The 21,358-nt window shown below is 42.8% G+C and overlaps 1 protein-coding gene across 1 annotated transcript in view; it reads right to left on the reverse strand.

Annotated features, from left to right (window-relative positions):
* Positions 1 to 21,095, reverse strand: part of LOC107120989 (ryanodine receptor 2) — a gene marked incomplete at its 5' end in the record, with an annotated part of 142,120 nt that extends 121,025 nt beyond the window's left edge. The window contains 5 exons of the mRNA XM_015423787.1: positions 1,579 to 1,817; positions 3,600 to 3,660; positions 13,744 to 13,793; positions 19,867 to 19,988; positions 21,031 to 21,095. Coding sequence (XP_015279273.1) covers positions 1,579 to 1,817; positions 3,600 to 3,660; positions 13,744 to 13,793; positions 19,867 to 19,988; positions 21,031 to 21,095 — 537 coding nt within the window. The remainder of the gene's footprint in view (positions 1 to 1,578; positions 1,818 to 3,599; positions 3,661 to 13,743; positions 13,794 to 19,866; positions 19,989 to 21,030) is intronic.
* Between the last annotated feature and the right edge of the window lie 263 nt (positions 21,096 to 21,358).

A 21,358-nucleotide genomic window follows, 5' to 3' on the forward strand; every position in this document is an offset into this window, starting at 1 on the left:
AGGTATGCCATCTAATACCAGGTACTAGATGTATTAGAAAGTTAGCTTTTTTATTTCTTTGCTGCTAAGTAGTAAAGACTATTGCACAACAATATTCCTTTTTTTAACTGTTTAATAAACCTTTATATATGTATTTTACAAAGGTTTGCTTTATTTGTGCACATTCAATCTCGTGGACCCACAGGGCTGAGGGTTGCTCACATAAAAAGCAGTGGTAACCCAGGGGGACCCAGGCTTGGGTTTCTGACACAGGGATTAAATTGGAGATTTTCTGCATGAATACTATAGATTCTGTAGCTTATCCTTCAAAGTTCTTAGTGTAAATTTGAACACATGAAGAAAGGGGGGGGGGGACTCAACCCAACAAAATGGAATCAAAAGCCATGAAGGTAAGTTAGAAAACAAGTAAGGGGCCAATAGTTAAAGCTTAAATATAGAATAATTATAAGTAAAGATGCATGTAATTATTGTTTATTGCAGAGACTTTTAAAAACATACAAAGGCCCAAATCAAGCCTCATAACATGATAAAAGTGACATATGCACAAGAGGAAACACTTATGACCTAACGTGTTTCAGCCCAGAAAAGCCTTCCTCAGAGGTCAAATATTAAAAGGTACATATAGGCCTCTGTTACAATCAAAAGGCACTTAACAAGTTGATACAGGACCAAAAAAGGAATTTTCCAATGTGGAATCAAATGACACAAGAAAAATATTATTTGTGCAGCCTCCTTGAAACTAGCCTGGTGTCAATGACAGAAACATACAAGCTGAGTAATGTTGCATGTGCATGCCTTCCAATTTTGTTCCAGAAAGTATGGGTGAAACCACCTGATCAGAGCCAATGTGCCTTCACTATAGAGCAGTGCTAAAAGACAGGAGTGACCTGCCTTGTGCATATGTCACTTTTATCATGTTATGAGGCTTGATTTGTGCTGTTGTATGTTTTTAAAAGTCTCTGCAATAAATACACGTATTTTTACTTATAATTATTCTATATTTAAATTTTAATTATTGGCCTCTTACTTGTTTTCTAACTTACCTTCGTGATCCTTGACTGCAAATTTGAACATGCCAACAGAATTTATCATGTAACGAGCTTGATTTGGCCACAGTCTGCTGCTTCTTTTGCTAGCAGGAGAAGGAGAGGGGTGATTTCACCCATTTCCCCTCCCCAGTGCAGTCCCCTGTACCAATACTGTAGTATTTAAACAAAATTGTTTGAATCCTAAGAATCACAAACAGGACTTCCATGTGCAGACTGGAGCTTCCTACCTCCCCTATTTTCTGCAGCCCCAGCTGAGCACATAGTTTGGGGATGGATGAGTGGGCTGTGTCTCAGATGGAAAATCCATGAAAATTATGCCCCACTTTCATGAGCAGAAGAGCCCTCCACACCTTTGGATCCAATCCTCTGGAATTAACATTGGAATTCTTAGTATTAAAACAGTCAAAAGCCTGCCATACAATGGCCTTGAACAGTTAACTGTGTTATTGTACAGAAATTTCACTCTAATGATACCAAACACTAAACAACACAGAGATTAAGTACAAAATAGCATCTAAACAATACCTACATATCAGGTCTTCTCCAAATTGATGCTGTCCAATATGTTCAAATAAAGAAGATAGCACTGGCAGAAGAGCCACAGTGGTATAATTGATTATTTGCGTCACACCTTTCGGCTGACTCCTTGTGTGTGTAAACTGTCCTTGCTTGAGGTTTTCCATTGTCTTCTCCAGATCTTCTGCAGCATTATCCAAAAATGTCCTCAGAGCCATCTTAACACTCTCCAGACCTGTCTTCATCACTGTTCTATATATTTCATGCCATAAAATGTTATTTTATTCTGTTATGAATTTAAATAATGCAATAAATAGTCCCTGAAAAATCTAAAATACAAGATTGACGCAATCCAGGAATTAATGTATATGGCAGTAGAATTCACAGGGTGGATCCTAACACTAGCCTACCAGTTCACCGAGCAAAGTTTGAAACTTTCCTACAGCCAAAGAAACCTTGCTCCGTCTTAAGTGGCTCTTCCATTGGAAGAAGGGCCACATAAACTGGACAAAGCCTTCTTAGACTAGAGGAAGGCTCCTTGCTGGATACTTGGTTGCATTAATCATAACTTTATTTGGCCCCTATCCGGCCACCGGCCATCCTTAATGGCCAGCTCTGCTCCCACTTCTTCATTCTTTGTTTGAAGCTCGGCCCACCCTCGCACACTGATCAATGTACAGGCTCTTGCTGGTCACCTATTTTGGTAGGCGGCTAGGAATTTTTGATCCCTGCCTGATTGGCTTGTGGCAGAGGTGTTTTTTTGCCTACCTTGTATGGCTACTCAGTGGGTTGTGGAATTGGCTTATGGTGGTATGGCTAATTAAGCTGGTCACTTTGAGTTTGGCTGGATGGTGCTGGGTGATTGATATGCAGCTAGGGGAGCACCAATTAGCACCCCCAGTTTAGGGGGTTGGAGTCTGGCAGGATCAGCCCTTGGGTTGTGTGACCCAGGGTGAGGAATACAGACTGCCTTTTGGTACTGCCCGGATTGATCTTTCACTAAAGTTGTATGGCTTGGTGGCTTGTCCTCCAGGGCATGGCCCACTTGCTGTGCCATCCTGGTGTGAGCCACATCTATTGGCTCAAGCCGGGGGCAGGGTGGCTCTCCTGTTATATAGCAGGGGAGGGGTCAGGAATGACCCTTGGCCTTGACCATGCCACAAGTTAGATTTGCCCTTGCCATTTAAATGCAGGTTAAAAGTTAAATAAAGTGGCCCATAGTTTATCCAATTGCTGGTGTCTCTCTCTATTCCAAATGAGGGGGCAAACTGGAAAAACCTTTTTTATAATTTTAAAATAATTTCTATAGTGCCTCATAAAACATTTAAGGCAAAGTATAGGAATTCCAAAGATTCAGAGAATAGGGACAGTATTGGTTTTCACATACATCTATGTGATCATGTAAGCATGCCTTAATCCTTCCTGAGAAAAGTACATAGGAATTATAATGTTTATCCACAGACAAAATATTTTAAAATTTCCAAGTTAGTATGCCAATATTGGGTAGAAGAGATGGAACTGAAATATGCTTTAGCTTCAGTGTTTTTATGGCACTTCAGTATGGCTAGCATTCTTGTGATCAAACCCATTTACTGTGATGACCCCAAACTCCTCCTACTAATGCTGTTCTGCTGTGAGTTCTCCATGTCACAAATGGAACTAAATATGTATTCTTATTGCCTACTATCATTGGTGCATCTTAATGGGGGGGGGAGAAGGGGCATGCTGGATACATATTACTATGGAAGATCTGGGGAAGTACAAATTCCAACATAGACACATACATCCACATATAGTTCACATAAAATCATAGTAGTTTAACAGAAGACTGTGGAAGGGAAATCTTAGCAAAGCAAAGCCATAGTATAAGCACAGAAAAAATGTCATTCATTCAAACCTATTATCAAAAATTCAGATATAACAATAATTCTATAGTATGCATAAACCACTATTCTCTAGTAAATCAATTCTGGTCACTATAGACTTGTTTTTGAGTTGAAACAATAATTTAATGAACTATGTTCAGGGTTTTACCTTGCATCCAGGGTCTGGCCCAGGATATGAAGACAGTTGACTATTGAAGTTGCATCATTTCCTGAGAAGGAAAAGAATTTTTAAATTTAAAGTATTCCTTTTTTTAAAAAGCAGCACTGTTAAATTTACAAATAGAAAAATGCACAATTGGGAAGAAGAACCACCTGCCTAATTTTAATATTAAAGTAGAACTTTGTACAATATTGTTCCAACATTTTTAGCAGACGCTAAAAACAGAACGAATGATGCACCACACCACAAATGGCTGAAGCAGATAAAGCATATTTCACTATTGTGTAGAGCAGTTTAAAGAGCATTTATTGTGGCTTTAGGGCTGCAGCGAAATCTGTGTCCCTTCAAATAACAGCAATCTTGAAATCCTACTTAAAACAAACTCCAGTGATCACTCCCTGTTTTTCATACGTCACTGAATTCATTATAGAAGACATACATTGCTACTATGTATCACTACATAATGAATATTATCTGGATAAGGTGGGGGGATGTGAGAAGTGATTGTACCTTGAGTGGGCATTTGCCCATGAGGGCCTGTGTTACTTACTCTGGCCTCACCCCATTTGGCTGTCTGTCTCTTGTTGGCCTGCCTTGAGGGAGTGTGGCCAGCCTGCATTGACTGGAAAGAAAACGTGTTCCCTCTGCTAGCTATATCTTATAAAAGGGGGTGGCTGGGGGCAGAGAAGGCATTTAGCACCTTCTTCCAGAGAAATCACTTTAATGACAGAAATCATTTTTCACTTAGGATCTGCTGGATACACATGTTAGCAATAACATATGAAATTTTTGCAGTTTTAGTTATAATAATATATTCTTTTGGATGAAGGGTGATTCTGTGAAATCATACACAATTTTCATCATATACATATGCCACTATGAAAATCTAGAGTACAGTCCAGCCAAATATAAGAATGTCTAGGTCCTTCTGATTGCATCATTTATTATTATCTGCATTTATATCTTGCCCATCCCGTGGACAAGCTCAGGGCAGGTAACATCATTATAATAAATACAATTTCAGTTTAAGACACGATAAAACATTATAACAATTAAAACAATGGGTACATTATGAAAATTATACATTGCCCATTAAATCAAAAGGATGTCAAGTGCCTTAGTATATAGTAAACTGTGGCTTGAATTCAATGGAGCATTTCCAAAGGCAGTCATAAGAACATAAGAGATGCCAATGTTGGATCAGGCCAAAGGCTCATCCAGTCCAACACTCTGTGTCACACAGTGGCCAAAAATACCAGGTGCCATCAGGAGGTCCACCAGTGGGGCCAGGACATTAGAAGCCCTCCCACTGTTGGCCCCCCCGAGCACCAAGAAGTCAGAGCATCACTTGCCCCAGAGTCCCTATCTATACCTTTTGGCTAATAGCCACTGATGGACCTCTGCTCCATATGCTTATCTAATTCCCTTTTGAAGCCACCCATGCTTGTAGCCGCTACCACTTCCTGTGGCAGTGAATTCCATGTGCTAATCACTCTTTGGGTGAAGAAGTACTTCCTTTTATCCGTTCCAACCTGACCGCTCAGCAATTTCATTGAGTGCCCACAAGTTCTTGTATTGTGAGAAAGGGAGAAAAGTACCTCTTTCTCTACTTGCTCTATCCCATGCATAATCTTATAAAACTCAATCATGTCACCCCTCAGTCGTCGTTTCTCCAAGCTAAAGCGCCCTAAGCGCTTTAACCTTTCCTCATAGGGAAAGTGTTCCAACCCTTTTATCATTCAAGTTGCCCTTTTCTGCACTTTTTCTAAAGCTAGGCACATTGCATTTGGCCAAAATCTCTATGGTCACCATAGAGTTTTTTTGCTAAATGCTAAAGTGCCCCCCCACAACTTGCCTGGCACGATGATGTCACCTCTGGATGACATCACTGCACTGGGCACATCAGAGCCGCGGAGCTCTTTGGGGGTGGGGCTCCCCCACTGGCCAGCTGGCCAGTGGCAAATCAGGGGGCCCCAAATAATGGGGAAACCATCCCCTACCAGGGGGTGGCAACCCTAAAGACAGAGGGTAATTCCATGTGCCAACTCACAAAGATGGGATGTGAGAGGAGTGACAGGTCCTTCTTGGAGCCTGGGTGACCAATACAAAGCATTATTGGGTCCCTCATAGACATAAAACCCCAAGAAAACTTACATTCAACAAATGTAAGAAGTGCTCAGACATTAAGAGTCAGAAACAATACCATAAGGATAGCATTGTGAGACATGAGGAGTGAAAGAAAACCCCTGGCAGTATATCCTGGCCAGGGCATCTTACATTGTTAAACTTCATGCATGGGGGAGGGCTACACACTATGTGCTCACTCCATATGTGGGAGGGCTACACACTAAAATCCCAGTTAAAAAAGGAAGCATCAGGAAAATTCAACAAGCCAGTGTGGTGTAGTGGTTAAGAGTGTGGGACTGGTACCTGAAGCCCTCAGGTTTCAATCCCCACTTGTGCTATGGAAGCTTGCTGAATAACCTTAGGCCAAATCACAATCTCTCAGCCTAACCTACCTCACAGGGTTGTTGTGAGAATAAAATAGAGGAGGGGAGAATGTTGTAAGCCACTCTGGATCCCCGTTGAGGAAAAATGCAAAGTATAAATGAATTAAATAAATTTAAAAAGTTAACAAGGGCTTATACCCCTGCCGCAAATGATGCAAGAAAGGCCTCAACATTAGCTGAAGGGGGGGGGGGAAGTGGAAAGAAGACTCAAAAATATTTTTTAAAGTCTTTATGAGTCATATAGGGGGCAAGACTTTTCCCCAATGAACGTCCATGGTAGAGACAGCAACCAAGTAAGCATCCAGTGTGCATGGTTGTACTGATTCAGGCTGGTCTCATTTGAACATTGAAACTGAGCCCCTAGCCAAGCTATTCTGTTGGCTTTCCACCGGGCCACACCTGTCTTTGGAAATCCAATGAAGAAGAGGAAAGTTTAAAGTGTCTGAGTCCCAATCAGTGGCCAAAACAAAACCAGTAGCACAAGAGTCAGGGTCCATGCCCTGCTACAGCCTGAGGAGAGACTCTTCCACTCAGAGGTACAAGATTTGGCAGTCAAGGAAAGGCAGCCTTCTGTAGGCTATCCTGTCTTGCATTTTGTAAACAGCCAAGGTCTAATACTAAACAAAAGGTAACACTGGAGTTCTTTCACTAGCAGTTTGCACCCCCAGCAGTGCAAGGACTCTGCAGAAAGGGCACAAAGATGCATAAATAAGGTAGCCAGGTAAAAATACTTCAAAGACCATGATATACATAATTAGATGACCTGGACCTAAAAGTAGGTATTTTCATCTGCCCACCTTAAGAAGTAAACTCTTTCATCTGCCCTTCTTAATAAGTAAGAAGCACTCGTAATAATGCCCTTTTTCTGCTCAGGGGGAGTAATGAACTGAATAGTTCAATTAATAGGAAGACAGGCAACGTCACCACAGAGGTGGGGAAGATCTTGAGTCTAAGCCCACAAAGCAACACAGATCTGAAAAAAAGAATTGTAGGAAACCTGTGAACTGTGGACAAGGCAGCAGACCACAGAATTTTTACTCCCTCTTGTAAATTACCAGAGATGATAGACAAATGAATTTAAAGGATTTTTCAAAAGTCTCCTTCCAGAGACTCTTTCTGTTGGAGATGCCAGGGACAGAATCTGGCACCTTGTGCTTACAGAATGTGTGCACTACCATTAAGACGCCACATTAATTGAAGGAGGGGAAGAAGTATTTGGTACAGAAAGCCTGTTCCTTTGCACAGGGCATTGTCCATCAGTACTGGAGAATTAATAGTCTCTTTGCAGAGCTGCAGTAACAACCACTTCCTTTTTAAAAAAATACTGTCCTAGAGTAGACTACAGCTGTCTAAAACGCTGGTTCAGTTTATAGGAATAGGCTTGTCACAAACACTGCAGTCACAGCCATCTGAAGAAGTAAGCTGGACTCACAAAAGCTCATATTAAAATAAATGTTAGTCTTTAAAAGTGTCACTGGGCTTTTGCTTTATTATACATAGAGGCAATCTGTGATTGGAGATGCTAAATGGCCTCAATTTATACCACTTTGGCCAATATCCTTAATATTCCAGAATGGGATTAAAATGGTGTGTCATGCTCCAGACAAAGGACATGATAACAGGATCACAACAACTTGTTGATTAGCAATTTACAAGGGGGGGGGATTCCACTTCCCATCCAGGCTAGCATTTTACAGCACTCACATTCCACAGTGGCAGAATGAGAGATCAAGTGCTGTTTAATCTGCATGCCATCCACAAAAGAGGTGACCTGTGGAGTCAAATTAATATTTACTAGAGGGATCCCAGCAGCAGCCAATTTAATGAGAATTTGCATGTCAAGGGCTTCCTCCAGTACAGCATATGTTTTGGGTAAAAACACAAGACACTCTTTAACAAGATGTGTGTTTATTTACCTGTACCCCACAATTCTCCCCAACAGGGACTCAAAGTGGGTTATAACATTTTCTACTGTTCTATTCCATCCTCACAACAACCCTGAGAGGCAGGTCAAGTTGAAAGAATGTGATGGACCCAAGGTTAAAGGCGAGCCTTTAAGGTCGGATGGCATTTGAGCATGGACCTCCCAGATCTTACTCCAGTGCTCTAAATGGACCACACTAGGTCTCATTACAAATAGTCTCATACAAGAATGACTCCAAAGACAGGCTGAACCCAATTAAAGCAAAAACTCTCTCTCAAAAGCACCAGTGGGAATGAGAACCCCGAGGAGACCCAGTGTCATTCCCTGATAAGAAGGGAGTATAGGCATATATGGATCCAACAGGAAAACTGCCTTCCAAGGGACTGGCCTTTGAAAAAGAGCACTGCAATCCAAGGGTCTATGAAATCATGCCATCAGGATAAATTGTGGACAGAAAGAGCAAGCAGCTCTATTTTGTGATCACTGAGGCAGTTAAGGAACAGATAATGGACGTTTATCCGCTTCATTTTAAAGCCACAGTTGGGACAATCCTGAAGAGGCCCCCTTTGAGCTATAATGACGAAGGTGAAAATCAGAAACTTTTCTTCTTTAAATGTAGTTTTATTCCACACTTCAATGACTAGAGAGGATAAGAAACTTTTAAGAAAAACAAGTTGTCTCATCTTTGATTAGGAGGTGAGGGAAAAAACCCAGGAGGGCAGCAATGGAGATCCTCTCTTTGTAGAAGCAAACAGAACTGAAGGAGAGTAGGGCCCTTCTTCCTGGTCAGATGACAGTTTTGAATGGAAAGTGTCAAGGGGAGGAGGAGCACTTCTGGAAAGATCTGGAAATCTGTGGCTGGCACACACAATCCCAGTATCGGACCGCACAGAAGCCACAACAATAAACTAACATGTTTCTATTGTGTCATAGAGACAAATCTTGACAACCCACTTCAGGAATGACAGTAAAAAGAGCATGGGGAAATATTTCAAATAAATTATCCTTAATCCAAGACATTAACAATATGTCTTATAAGTAGAGCTCAACTAAATTTTCATAAATTTTGTTTTTTCGGTTAAAGTGTGTTCATTCAGTAAGAATGAACTTCTTGTCAAATAACAAATCGAACAAAACTCTAAAGGATTTCTCTACTTTTCCTCCAAGTCCTCAACACTAATTACATATTAGACAGGAGCAAAAGCCCTGAAAGGTTCCAAAAAATTGCTCCAAACTACCCCCCCAAAAGCACAGCTCATCAAACACCTGGACCATGGGAGCAAGGACGCTGTGTGGTTCCTGTCCTTATATAATAAAATGCAGGGAAGTTCCCTGGCCCTAGTGAATGACGGTTTAAGCATAGTCCCTTTATATACTCTCCGAAACCTATCCCCCAAATCCATGTAACTAGTTTCAATGCAGCTCCTTGACACAGAGGCACTTCCATTTGCAGAAGAGGGACCAGCGATTTCCACTGATCTTCTCCTCCCACTGCAGGCCTCTTTCACTCTTAGGGTTGCTAGCTTTGGGATGGGAAACACCTAGAGATTTTGGGGGTGGAGCCTGAGGATGGTGGGGTTTGCAAAGGGGAGGGCTTTCAATTAGGGGGACTCCAGCGCTGCTCCGGGAGTGCGCGCGCACGCCGCAACCACATCACCCGGAAGTGACGCAACCACATCTGGCATGCTGGGGGCAGGGCCACAATCATCCGAGGAAAAACCATAGAGTTTTCCCTCAGATGACCACGGCCCCTCCCACAACGTGACTGCGTCACGTCCGGGTGATGTGCTGACGCCGGGCACGTTGCGTACTTTGGGGGTGGGGTTCCCCCCGGGGCCCAATCTGTAGGCGGCGGGAAACAGGCCCCTGAGGCGGGGGTTTCCCTGCCCCCCGGGGGGACATGGCTACTCTACCCATAAAGGATAATGGTATGGCATTCCATTTCTGCAAGTCCGATCTAATATCTTTCAGTAGTTTCATATAATTCCCTTCAATCAGTGCGTTATTTTTGCTTGTCATATGTATTCCCAGATACTTGACTTTTTTAACTATTTCCATCTTGGTAAGCTCTAGAATATTTTCAGCTTCATTTTAAAGCCACAATTGGCACAATCCTGGAGAGGCCCCCTTTGAGCTATAATGACAAAGGTGAAAATCAGAAACTTTTCTTCTTTAAATGTAGTTTTATTCCACACTTCAATGACTAGAGAGGATAAGAAACTTTTAAGAAAAACAAGTTGTCTCATCCTTGATTAGGAGGTGAGGAAAAAACCCCAGGAGGGCAGCAATGGAGATCCTCTCTTTGTAGAAGCAAACAGAACTGAAGGAGAGTAGGGCCCTTCTTCCTGGTCAGATGACAGTTTTGAATGGAAAGTGTCAAGGGGAGGAGGAGCACTTCTGGAAAGATCTGGAAATCTGTGGCTGGCACACACAATCCCAGTATCGGACCGCACAGAAGCCACAACAATAAACTAACATGTTTCTATTGTGTCATAGAGACAAATCTTGACAACCCACTTCAGGAATGACAGTAAAAAGAGCATGGGGAAATATTTCAAATAAATTATCCTTAATCCAAGACATTAACAATATGTCTTATAAGTAGAGCTCAAGTAAATTTTCATAAGTTTTTATTTTTGGGTTAAAGTGTGTTCATTCAGTAAGGATGAACTTCTTGTCAAATAACAAATCGCACAAAACTCTAAAGGATTTCTCTACTTTTCCTCCGAGTCCTCAACACTAATTACATATTAGACAGAGATGTGCAAAAGCCGTGAAATGCTGATTTTGAAGGTTCCAAAAAATTGCTCCAAACTACCCCCCCAAAAGCACAGCTCATCAAACACCTGGATCATGGGAGCAAGGACGCTGTGTGGTTCCTGTCCTTATATAATAAAATGCAGGGAAGTTCCCTGGCCCTAGTGAATGACGGTTTAAGCATAGTCCCTTTATATACTCTCCGAAACCTATCCCCCAAATCCATGTAACTAGTTTCAATGCAGCTCCTTGACACAGAGGCACTTCCATTTGCAGAAGAGGGACCAGCGATTTCCACTGATCTTCTCCTCCCACTGCAGGCCTCTTTCACTCTTAGGGTTGCTAGCTTTGGGATGGGAAACACCTAGAGATTTTGGGGGTGGAGCCTGAGGATGGTGGGGTTTGCAAAGGGGAGGGCTTTCAATTAGGGGGACTCCAGCGCTGCTCCGGGAGTGCGCGCGCACGCCGCAACCACATCACCCGGAAGTGACACAACCACGCCGGGCACGCTGGGGTGGGGCCACGACCATCCGAGGGAAAAACCATAGAGTTTTCCCTCGGCTGACCATGGCCCGGCCCACAGCGTGCCCGGTGTGGTCGCATCACTTCCGGGTGACATGCACATTGCGTGCTTTGGGGGTGGGGTTCCCCAGGGAAAACCATAGAGTTTTCCCTCGGATGATCGTGGCCCCGCCCCCAGCATGCCCGGCGTGGTTGCATCACTTCTGGGTGACATGCACGTCGTGTGCTTTGGGGGTGGGGGTTTCCGGCGGGGCCACGGGCCTCTGGGGTGGGGGTTTCCCCAACCCCCGGGGGGACTTGGCAAGCCTACTTTCAATGTATATAATGTCATAGAGCCCACCTTCCAAAGCAGCCATTTTCTCCAGGTGAACTGTTCCTGTTGCCTGGAGATCAGCTCCAGCCACTAACTGGAGGTTGACAACCCTATTCACTGTTCTTGAGATTTCATTGACACAGACCCCGGGGGGGAAAGGAGAGAAGTAAGTGGATTGCAGCAGGAAGGGGAAGCTAAAAAGTCCAGCTCTGCAAAGTCTGCATATGATTGGATATGCACCAGTATGTATTTAAGGGACTCTGCCTAAGTATAGTTCAGTTCGAGCTGGGGAATTCCCTCAGCATAGTCAGACTTTTTCAGGATCATTGCTTACAAGGCTTCTGAGCCTCTTCAAGCTGTTCCATGTACACTAACTCAGGAACAAAAAGTTCCCTGGGCCATTCAAAGTAAACTCCTGGCAGTTTACCCACTGTTCTTGCTGAGGTATAATTAGTGTTCAGCACCTAGACAAAAAAGGGTACTCAAAAGGAAACCAAAAAAACATGAGCACGCTTTGATAACAAAAATGACACTGAAACAAAATAGGCTGTTGCTGCTCAGCTTTAATAGCCATTGTTCATTTTTAAGAGGTTTTACAGACTAACTCGAACTACTACCTGATCATTGCTCACATTAGCAATCTGTGATGGAAAAGGAGGGTGCACCAGGATACAATGAGTTTTGTCTTGTTTATGTTAAAGCTAGGCACACTTCTCTTCCATGAAGCACAACACAGATGTGCCATTTAAAGGGCATATACAACTTTAGTATGAAAGAGAAGAAAATGAGATCATTCCCAAAGCTTATGCCAAGGGCACAGCTTTAATTTTTTTTGCTTTTGATGCATTTAGCCTCACCTATACATAGACCTGGTTGTTATGAGAGCAATTCCTCCAGAAGAATGTCAAGATTTCAGTTGCACGTCAAAAACATTAATAATTATTTACTTAAGGCCAAACCAGACAAGATACTAGAAGAACAGATCTTCATAGGTTTTTTTAAATGAAAACTGCAACCAAGAATGGCCTAATTTGGATGGAGCGTAGCACAGTGAGAGAAAGGATGTAAACTGTTCCCACAGTTTTGCCAATCAAATTGTTTTCAAATATATTTCTCACTTGGTCCTTAAATGTGCTAGATACCCAGTGCCAGCATCTCAAACTAGTTCAAGTCAATATTTACAACCGCCAATTAAAATTCAGGCAGTAACACTGTCTTGAATTCATCAATGTTCAGTCAAAACAACTGCAACAACCCCTTCTGTTTTGAATGAGTGCCTCTATTTGGCTATCAATAATAGTACATTATATCTACAGTGCTTACCATGGATCATGGGAATTTAAAATATGACACTGAATAAACTCATAGTATTTCGCAATAAAACATATCAATAGCATGCCTCTGAAATAAAATTTCCAATAAAATTATCTTTCAACTATTTAAATGTTCATGAATATTAATGTTCCCTCTCTTCCATTAGAGAAGATATAGTTCTCTAACAGTTATAAGGCAAGTACTTCTATCAGAGTCTTGAGGAATTTATATGGCATACACAACACCTGGTGTTTTTTGGGAATGGATCCTCAGATCTTTTCTAACAATGTACATGGGATTTTTCATTACTCATGTGAAGCTGGTTTCTATGTGTGGGAAAAGCAGTTGGGCCACTCATTTTTTTAAAGCACATCATTCCCACCACATGCAGAAGAAGACTACTTGACTGGGGTAAATGACTGTATGAACCATAAATGCTTGCTATAGAAATAGAATTCTGTAGTCAACAACGGACAAGATTGTGTGCATTCAAAACATGACACTTGGTAAGATTACAGTACTTCTCATTTAAACAACGCCTCATGGCTACAGCCAATATTTCTTACTATTATTTTACTCTTTAAATTACATAGTTAATTCAATAGTTATAGAACTTCTAGGCTACCATCAGTGTGTGTGGCTAGACTAAAGGATTATTTAGTGGCCCACAAAGAACATGCCCTTATCCATGCAGTCATGCAACATGCAACAAAGCAGCACTCAACAAATTGCAAAGAATGGAAAAGAAAATCAAGGGATGCTCACACAATTATTTGTCAAGGGTCTCCTTACCAAACAGTGAGATCCTATGCCTGACAAGAACTCCAAGTTTGCAGACCAGGCTGAAGACAAAGGGAAAATAAAAGAGAAAAGAGGGGAAAGAAACAAAAGAAGAAGAAAAATGACAGCTGATATATGAGCAAGGAAAAGCAACATGATGTTTTGCAGAAAGAATCAACTGTCTGAGCAGAATGTAAGACTAAGAATATTAAAACAAGTTTTCAAGAGCATCTCCTTAACAAACATGGTTAAATAAGCACATATTATAATTAAAGAAAAAGAAAAACATTGACAACAAAGCTAGTAACTTTAGAGAATGTATACAAATAGCTACTGAAATTGCAGGAAGTAAATACAATCAGTAGGCTAGTTTAGAAGGTCGCTACAGTTTTAGAAACAAAAAAGAGAATAGGTTCTCAGTGAGTCACAAATATTTGATGGTGGCAGTACATATCAATGGTATGTGCCTTTAAACGTGTTCATTCACCTTCTTTCTTTTTAAAGCTTGTAGTTTATAATGTAATTAGCTATGGCCACAATCCGATAAAGAGTTCAAACAATGAATTCATCGCTCGTTTTTAAATCTTAAAAGATGCCATATTGAGGAAGAGATGGGAAATGCAGCTGGGAGAAGATAATGCATAAACAAGATTGCATTTCATGAGAGGAGGGGAGGAGCTGTGGCTCACTGATACTGCATCTTCTTGTGATACAGAATGTTCCAAGTTCAATCCCCAGCATTTCCAGTTAAGGATCAGGGCACGGGTAATGTGAGAGACATTTACCTGAGACCATAGAAAGCCACTGCCAGTCTGAGTAGAAGTACTAACATTGATTCAGTATAAGGCAACTTCATGTATCAAGTTTCATAAGTAAATTCAGTTCTTATCAACAATAGCATCATGGAGAGCCACTGCTAGTCTGAGTAGAAGTACTAACTTATTGATTCAGTATAAGGCGACTTCATGTATCAAGTTTCATGAGTAAATTCAGTTCCTATCAATAATAGCATTATGAGTAGGGATGGGCACGAACCAGCTCACAAACTGAAATTCCTGCTGCACTGGGGCCGGTCTGGATTTGGTGAACTGATGTTCAGAGAAGGCCTCTTCCTTGAAAATTTACTGGACTTGTGGCTGATTCAGCTGTTCAGGGTCAGCCACAGCTGGGAGAAAGGCGGAAGTCCCTTGAAGGGTGGTCCCTGCCCCCTTTCTCCCAGCAGCAGCTTGCCATGACCAGGAGAAAGGGAGAACCGAACTCACCAGACAGGCTCAGTTCAGGTAGGGGCCTTTTGGTCAGTTCAGTTCAGCCGCCCCAAATCCCAAACCAAACTGCTTTTGGGGGATTCATGCCCATCCCTAATTATGAGCATTCATAAGGTTGCCCTTTAAGATGCTCAAAAGGATTAAATAAATCATCAGGCTGGTCCCCCCCCCCCAATCATGACATCCAACATCAGATTCTAAAAATATTAGCCATGGTCAGAAGTGATCTGAGGTGGAGTGGGTGGTGACTAAGGTTTATTTATGTATTTAATTAATTTGTACCCCGCCCTCCCCGCAAAGCAGTGCCATGTGATCATCAAAGGGGATCAGCAGAGACAGGGGGCAGTCTGGGCAGCACAAAGCAGGTAAGCTTCTAATGAATAGCTAGCACTGCCTCATATAGGCCCAGCTTGATGATGTTATTGGCTGTGACAGACTGTGCTGTTCATTCACCAGCAATGCATCTTCGCAGTGGCTCCCATGCAGCTGCCTTCCTCCTCAGCTATGGACTCCAGTAAGAATGTAGGGACCTTAATTTGCAATGGGGGCTGTCACTCAAGTCACACTTCACCAGGCACCACTGATTACTACTTGCATTGCATACATTCTAATAATTGATATAAAAAATGGAAAGGCAATCAGCTAAGTTAAAGAGACACGCCAAAAGCACACAAGTGTTCAGTGGACCTGCCCTTGATCTAGACAGCACAGCAGCCATAGGTTACATGGACTAGTCTTCGTTGTACATTTGCATAGTGACCAGGATGAGGTATGACTCCATGATGTTTCTTTAATTATTTCACAAAATATAGCCAAGTGTGCCATGAGCCATTTCTATTAATAAAGCTTTATTACAAGTGTGTCCTTATTTAAAAGGCAGAGATAGACAGAGGTTTCATAGCTAGGCTGCCTCTGGTGATGAAGAACTAACTTCAAAGGTTATTCTTGGAGTGGTTCTCAAACTGTGGGTTGGGATCCAAAGGTGAATATTTCACGGATAGGCTACAAGGCCGGCAGGAAGGAGGAAAAACAAGATGATCTGGGAGAGGAGATTCGGTTGGCAAATCTGGCTTGCCCCTGATGTCCAAGAATTATGGCTTGTTGGAAAATAATGTCATATATATTTACGAATACTAAACATGAACTAAACATAAACTTCAATAATCCTAGGTAAAGGTAAAGGTTTCCCTTGCTCGAAAGCTAGTCAAATCCGACTCTAGGGGGCAGTGTTTCCAAGCCGAAGAGTCAACGCTGTCCAAAGACTTCTCCGTGGTCATGTGGCCAGCATGACTAAACGCCGAGGCACACGGAACGCTGTTACCTTCCCACCAAAGTGGTACCTATTTATCTACTTGCAATTTCTTGCTTTCGAACTGCTAGGTTGGCAGGAGCTGGGGCAAGAGACGGGCACTCACTCCATCATACGACACTCGGGTCTCGAACTGCTGACCTACTGATCTTAAACTCTGAGCCACCACAGCCTCCTCAAAAATCCTAGAAGGAAGCTAATAGAAGTTTTTAAAAAATTGTTTCTGAGATTCACAACTTTACAGTCCTGATGATGCAGAAAACCCTGCAACTTATAAGGTTTATATTTGATACTAAATTACTAACCCGAATCCTGAACCTTGAGCTGAAAATAAGGAGCCGACTAAGCATTATGCTGGCATATCTTGAAGTTACACCAGTGCATCTGAGAGGTATGCTGGTATACAAGAGCTACACTGGCAGCCATCTGCCATGGCTGGGTGCTGGAGATATTCTGGTAGCCACCACACAAGCATAGAAACATGGGTATCCAGGGGCATGCAGTGGGTGAAGCTGGACTTAGGCAGCTCTCTAAGCCTCTCAAGCAAAAAACACTCAGCCAGCATAAAGTTATACCAGTAACTACAGTAAGTACAGCCCACAAACACCGAAGGGAAAATCAAAGTGCACCCCCCCAGCCCTGGACATATCATCAAGCCCCAGTGTAGTTCAGGATGCCAACTAATGGTTTGTGCTTGGTATAGACAGAGCTGAAAAAATACCTGATAAATATTTTTCTCTGCTGATCAGCAAGGGGCCAAGAATTCAGCTATCCCAAAACAGCCACCCCCCCAAAAAAATCCAGAAAATATTCGGATTTTTCAGGGTCGCCAGATAGCCACAGTTACAGGGCATTCAAAGGGCTCAATCCCTTTAAATGCCTTGGGAGTGAACTCTCAGCAAGGTAAAATGCCTTTGGAGTTCACTTGTCATGGCGCAGAGTTGTGCCGTGACTTGGAGAAGGAATTTTAAAGGGGTCATGTCCCTTTAAAAATGCCTTTTCCACCTCCATTGGAAACAGTGGATGGGGGCATCTTATTCTGGGGTGTATAGAATTGGCCCCCCTGGTCCAATCTTTTTGAAACTTGGGGGAGGTTTGAGGAGAGGAACCAGCAGCTATGCTGCAAATTTGGTGCCCCTACCTCAATTTGGTGCCCCTCCCAGAGGACCAGATAGCCTATGGGAACCATTGACAATAATGGTCCCCATAGGGCATAATGGAGCCCAAAAAAAATTGGCAATCCTGAATATTTTTCAAATCCCAATAACATACCAATACTGGGATTTGGGAATATCAGGAAATATCAATATTTTGGGGGTTCAATAAACTCAAACCAAAAAAAACCCCACAACCCTATTTTGTTTGTGAACACCCCTAATGCCAACTACAGCCACAACCAATTCCCCTCCCTCTGTAGCCCTCCACCCAGCTTCAAGGAAGTGCTGCCCAAATTCCCATGACGTCTATTGCCTTACAGCATTATGCTCCATGGTAAATTCCCAGAAGATGAAACAAATATTAACACAGGTGACGAGTAAGTGTTGTCTGGATGGCTACGCCATGCTCTCAAAGGGCCTCAGAATGTGGAGACCCATTGTCCCCGGGGCCATTCAAGCATGACCCTACCAGTCATGGCCATTGTGCTGTAGGTCAGGGACAATCCTCATCATTATTCATCTTTCTGTTTAGCAGCTATGCAGCTGGTTATTCGACAGGGAGGAAACCTGGGAAGACCACCTTTTTGGAATGGCATGTGCTGGCTTCTGCCACAGGGCTGCTATCCTACTGGTTCCAGTCCAGCTCCTGCACTGTCCTAAGCTATTCAGACAACCAACGGTCTGGCATGGCTGTCCCAGTCACAGGCATGTTGAGATACGGAAGAGTCACCCTATCTCCCCATGGCCTTTTGGAGCAGCTTGCAAGGGCATATGGGCTATATGGGACAAGTTGGCAAACCCATTCATAGGAAGTCAGCTTGATCTCCCTGCTGCTGTTCAATAAAGTGCCTCTGTGATCGGTGACGGAAATATTAGGGTTACTCCACAACACCTCCCAATCCTAAACCTCCACTGATAGCTTTGTGTAGCTCAAATGCGAAGTAGGTTGAGGGCTGGTTCAAGTATACTCTTGCAAAGGGGAGCATGTGGGTCTCACACTCCCCCACATCATTGCTGGCAGCTGGTACACCATAGGCAATGGGCAGAAAGAAGAAGAGCCAATGGGCTGGGCCTGTGTTTGACAGGCAGATGCTGGCCCATAGAGGAAGCATTGCTGCCCCGATGCCTGTGGTCCCCTACCTGGCAAAAGGGAACTCAGATGAATGCTGGGACTCAAATTCACGTCTGTAGTACTGTAGTCAACCCTGTAGTACTTTATTTGCAGGGATCCTGCAGCTCACTTCGCAGGCCTCCACAGGGATTGCAGCATCTACAAGTCTTTCCTCCCTCCTGCCTTCTGGAGCTCTGCCTGTGGGGGCGGGAACAGTGTGCCATCAGAGAGCTCTGGCTGCATTGGTATGCGATAGGAGGCTGTGCCCCTCCATGCCACAGGGATGTCAGCAGGATGCTACTCTAACTAGTGGGTCGCTGCCTGGGTTGCTAGGGACTTTGGCATGCTTGCTATGGTGACTGGTAGCACTTATGCTGTGGCAAAGCTCGACTGGTTCATCTGTGCTGCAGCCAGCAGGCTCTCAGGATTGTGCTGTTAAGTACAACATTGTGCTGTTAAGTACAACATTGTGCTGTTAAGTACAACATAAAGACATAAGAGATGCCAATGTTGGATCAGGCCAAAGGCCTACCTATATTTCATCTCCGCAAATCTGAAAGCTGAAATATAATATTAAAATCTGCCTTAAAGATATCTGAATATGTCAAAAGAAAATTTAGATTCCAGTCTTTTGGGGGGATATTTTTGCATTTGTGTATGTGCGTGTGTATGCTTGTGCTGATGTCCGGAAGTCATGGCAAATTCTGGTGACTCCTACTGGGGCACATTCAGAGAAGTGGCTTGATAGCCTGCCTCTGGCCGCCCAGCCCCGATATTCTCTGGAGGTCTCCCATCCAAATACTTGCCAGGGTTGGCCCTGCTTAGCTTCCAAGTCCTGACAAGATTGGGCTTGCCTGGGCTACCCAGGTCAGGGCTCAGTCATTAATTGAAGGATTTTAAAAAAAAGAAATGTCAAAAAGGAAGGACAATTCTGAATTTCAGCCCTTTCATCTTCCAAGAAAAAGTCCCTTGCTAATGTATGCCAGTGTTTGTCTTTGCTCTGCAGCTTAAAAACAAAGAGAAATTGCATCAGTCAAAAAAGTGTCCAGCCCAGAAATCTAGCCTTTAGCTACACAGTGACGGTGAAAACAGAATATAAAAGAGGTAGCAATAGCACTGGAAAACAATTCTGGGGTTCAAAAAGGATCCAAGAAATTATTCAGATAATAATGATTAGGAACTGATCATCATGTGAGCAAAACATGTCAGTGGGAATTTTCTTTCTGCCTTGATTAGGTACCTCCATAAATCCATCTACCTTTCATAATCAGTTACTATAAAATTATATTTTACCTTGTCACCATTTCTTTCTCCTTGTTAGAGGCATGCCCCCCACTGCTGAGAGGCCGGCTTGCTGCAGATAGGAAATACAGGCGATGATTTTTGAAATACTGATCAATTAAAGGGAGTACAACCTGGAAAAAAAAAATGAAACAAAAACAAATATCTTATCTTAAGGCCTGCTGTCCCATCATTCTTGGTACTTAGTTTATGACAGTTTCATGGCACTACGGATTTGTTAACATGCATTCAATTTCTCTCCATGTTTTTTTAAACATTCAGGAGAAAATCCTGTCCTTCTGCATGGGGTACATAAAGTACAGGAATATGGTTGTTCCCATATAATGAATAGCAGGGCTTTTTGGGTAGAAAAAGCCCAGCAGGAACTCATTAGCATAACAGGCCACACCCAACAGCAGAAACTCATTAGCATATTAGGCCACACCCTGACAGCACATCTCATTAGCACATTAGGCCACACCCCCATGGTACCAGAAGTGTAGTCATCCAGCCACACCCACCTTCTGCTTCTTATTCTGTTTACCTTGTTTGTTGTCAAAACCCAGGAATTTTTTTGTAGCAGGAACTCCTTTGCATATTAGGCCACACATCCCTAATGTAGCCAATCCTAATGAGTTTCTGCTGTTGGGTGTGGCCTGTTATGCTAATGAGTTCATGCTGGGCGTGGCCAACTCGGGAGCCCAAAAACAGCCCTGATGAATAGCAATGGTAGGGAGGCGACAAGAATAAACCACATGGTATTCAAAAATTATTTATGTAACTGGAAAATTTCTATGCCACCTCTCCACAGAACCTTTGCAATCATCTCCATAACCATGGCAGTGAGTGGCTCCTCTCCTACACAGATTCTTTGCCTTAGCCTCTGGGATGTTAATAGTCCTCCCCCCAAGGGCCATGTGTGTCTGGATGGGAAAACCATGAACATAGAGGCCTCACCCTTACTCTGAACTATGAAAAACAAATGCATGAGATGGGATCCTGGGTCACTGATTGTCTACCAGGACAGGACTATAGGTTTCCATGTTGTTGTCTGTAACTTTACCACAGCTGACTCCTGATCCCTATGCTGTGGTGAAGATACCAGATTATGTGGGCAATAGAGCCACTACACTGATATGTTTTATAGCTGCAGAAGAATAGAATGATATACTTTACTTTAGCAAAGAACTTGATTTCTTGCTCATAAGGAAACTGTTCTCCTTTGCCTCTGCTGCCACCATCTGCGTGAGAAAAGAAAAAAGGCCTGAAGTTCAAATTTAACTTGTGTCTTTTTATTATAGCCTTCCTAAACTGAAACTCTCATCCATTTCCTCTGCTGAACATCAATGTATTTATAGTGTGCTATCATACGAATTCCTGTTTCTTATCAGTAGTACAGTAGAACTGAGATTTTGTAGGATTAGTTTAAGTAAAGTGGGTCTGGCTTGATATGGATTCAAAGTGGTTCAAGTCCCAATAGTTTTATATGCATAATTCGGTTGCC

The sequence above is a fragment of the Gekko japonicus genome, unplaced genomic scaffold (assembly GCF_001447785.1).
Source record: "Gekko japonicus isolate JY-2015 unplaced genomic scaffold, Gekko_japonicus_V1.1 scaffold2175, whole genome shotgun sequence".
In the NCBI taxonomy this organism is placed as follows: domain Eukaryota; kingdom Metazoa; phylum Chordata; class Lepidosauria; order Squamata; family Gekkonidae; genus Gekko; species Gekko japonicus.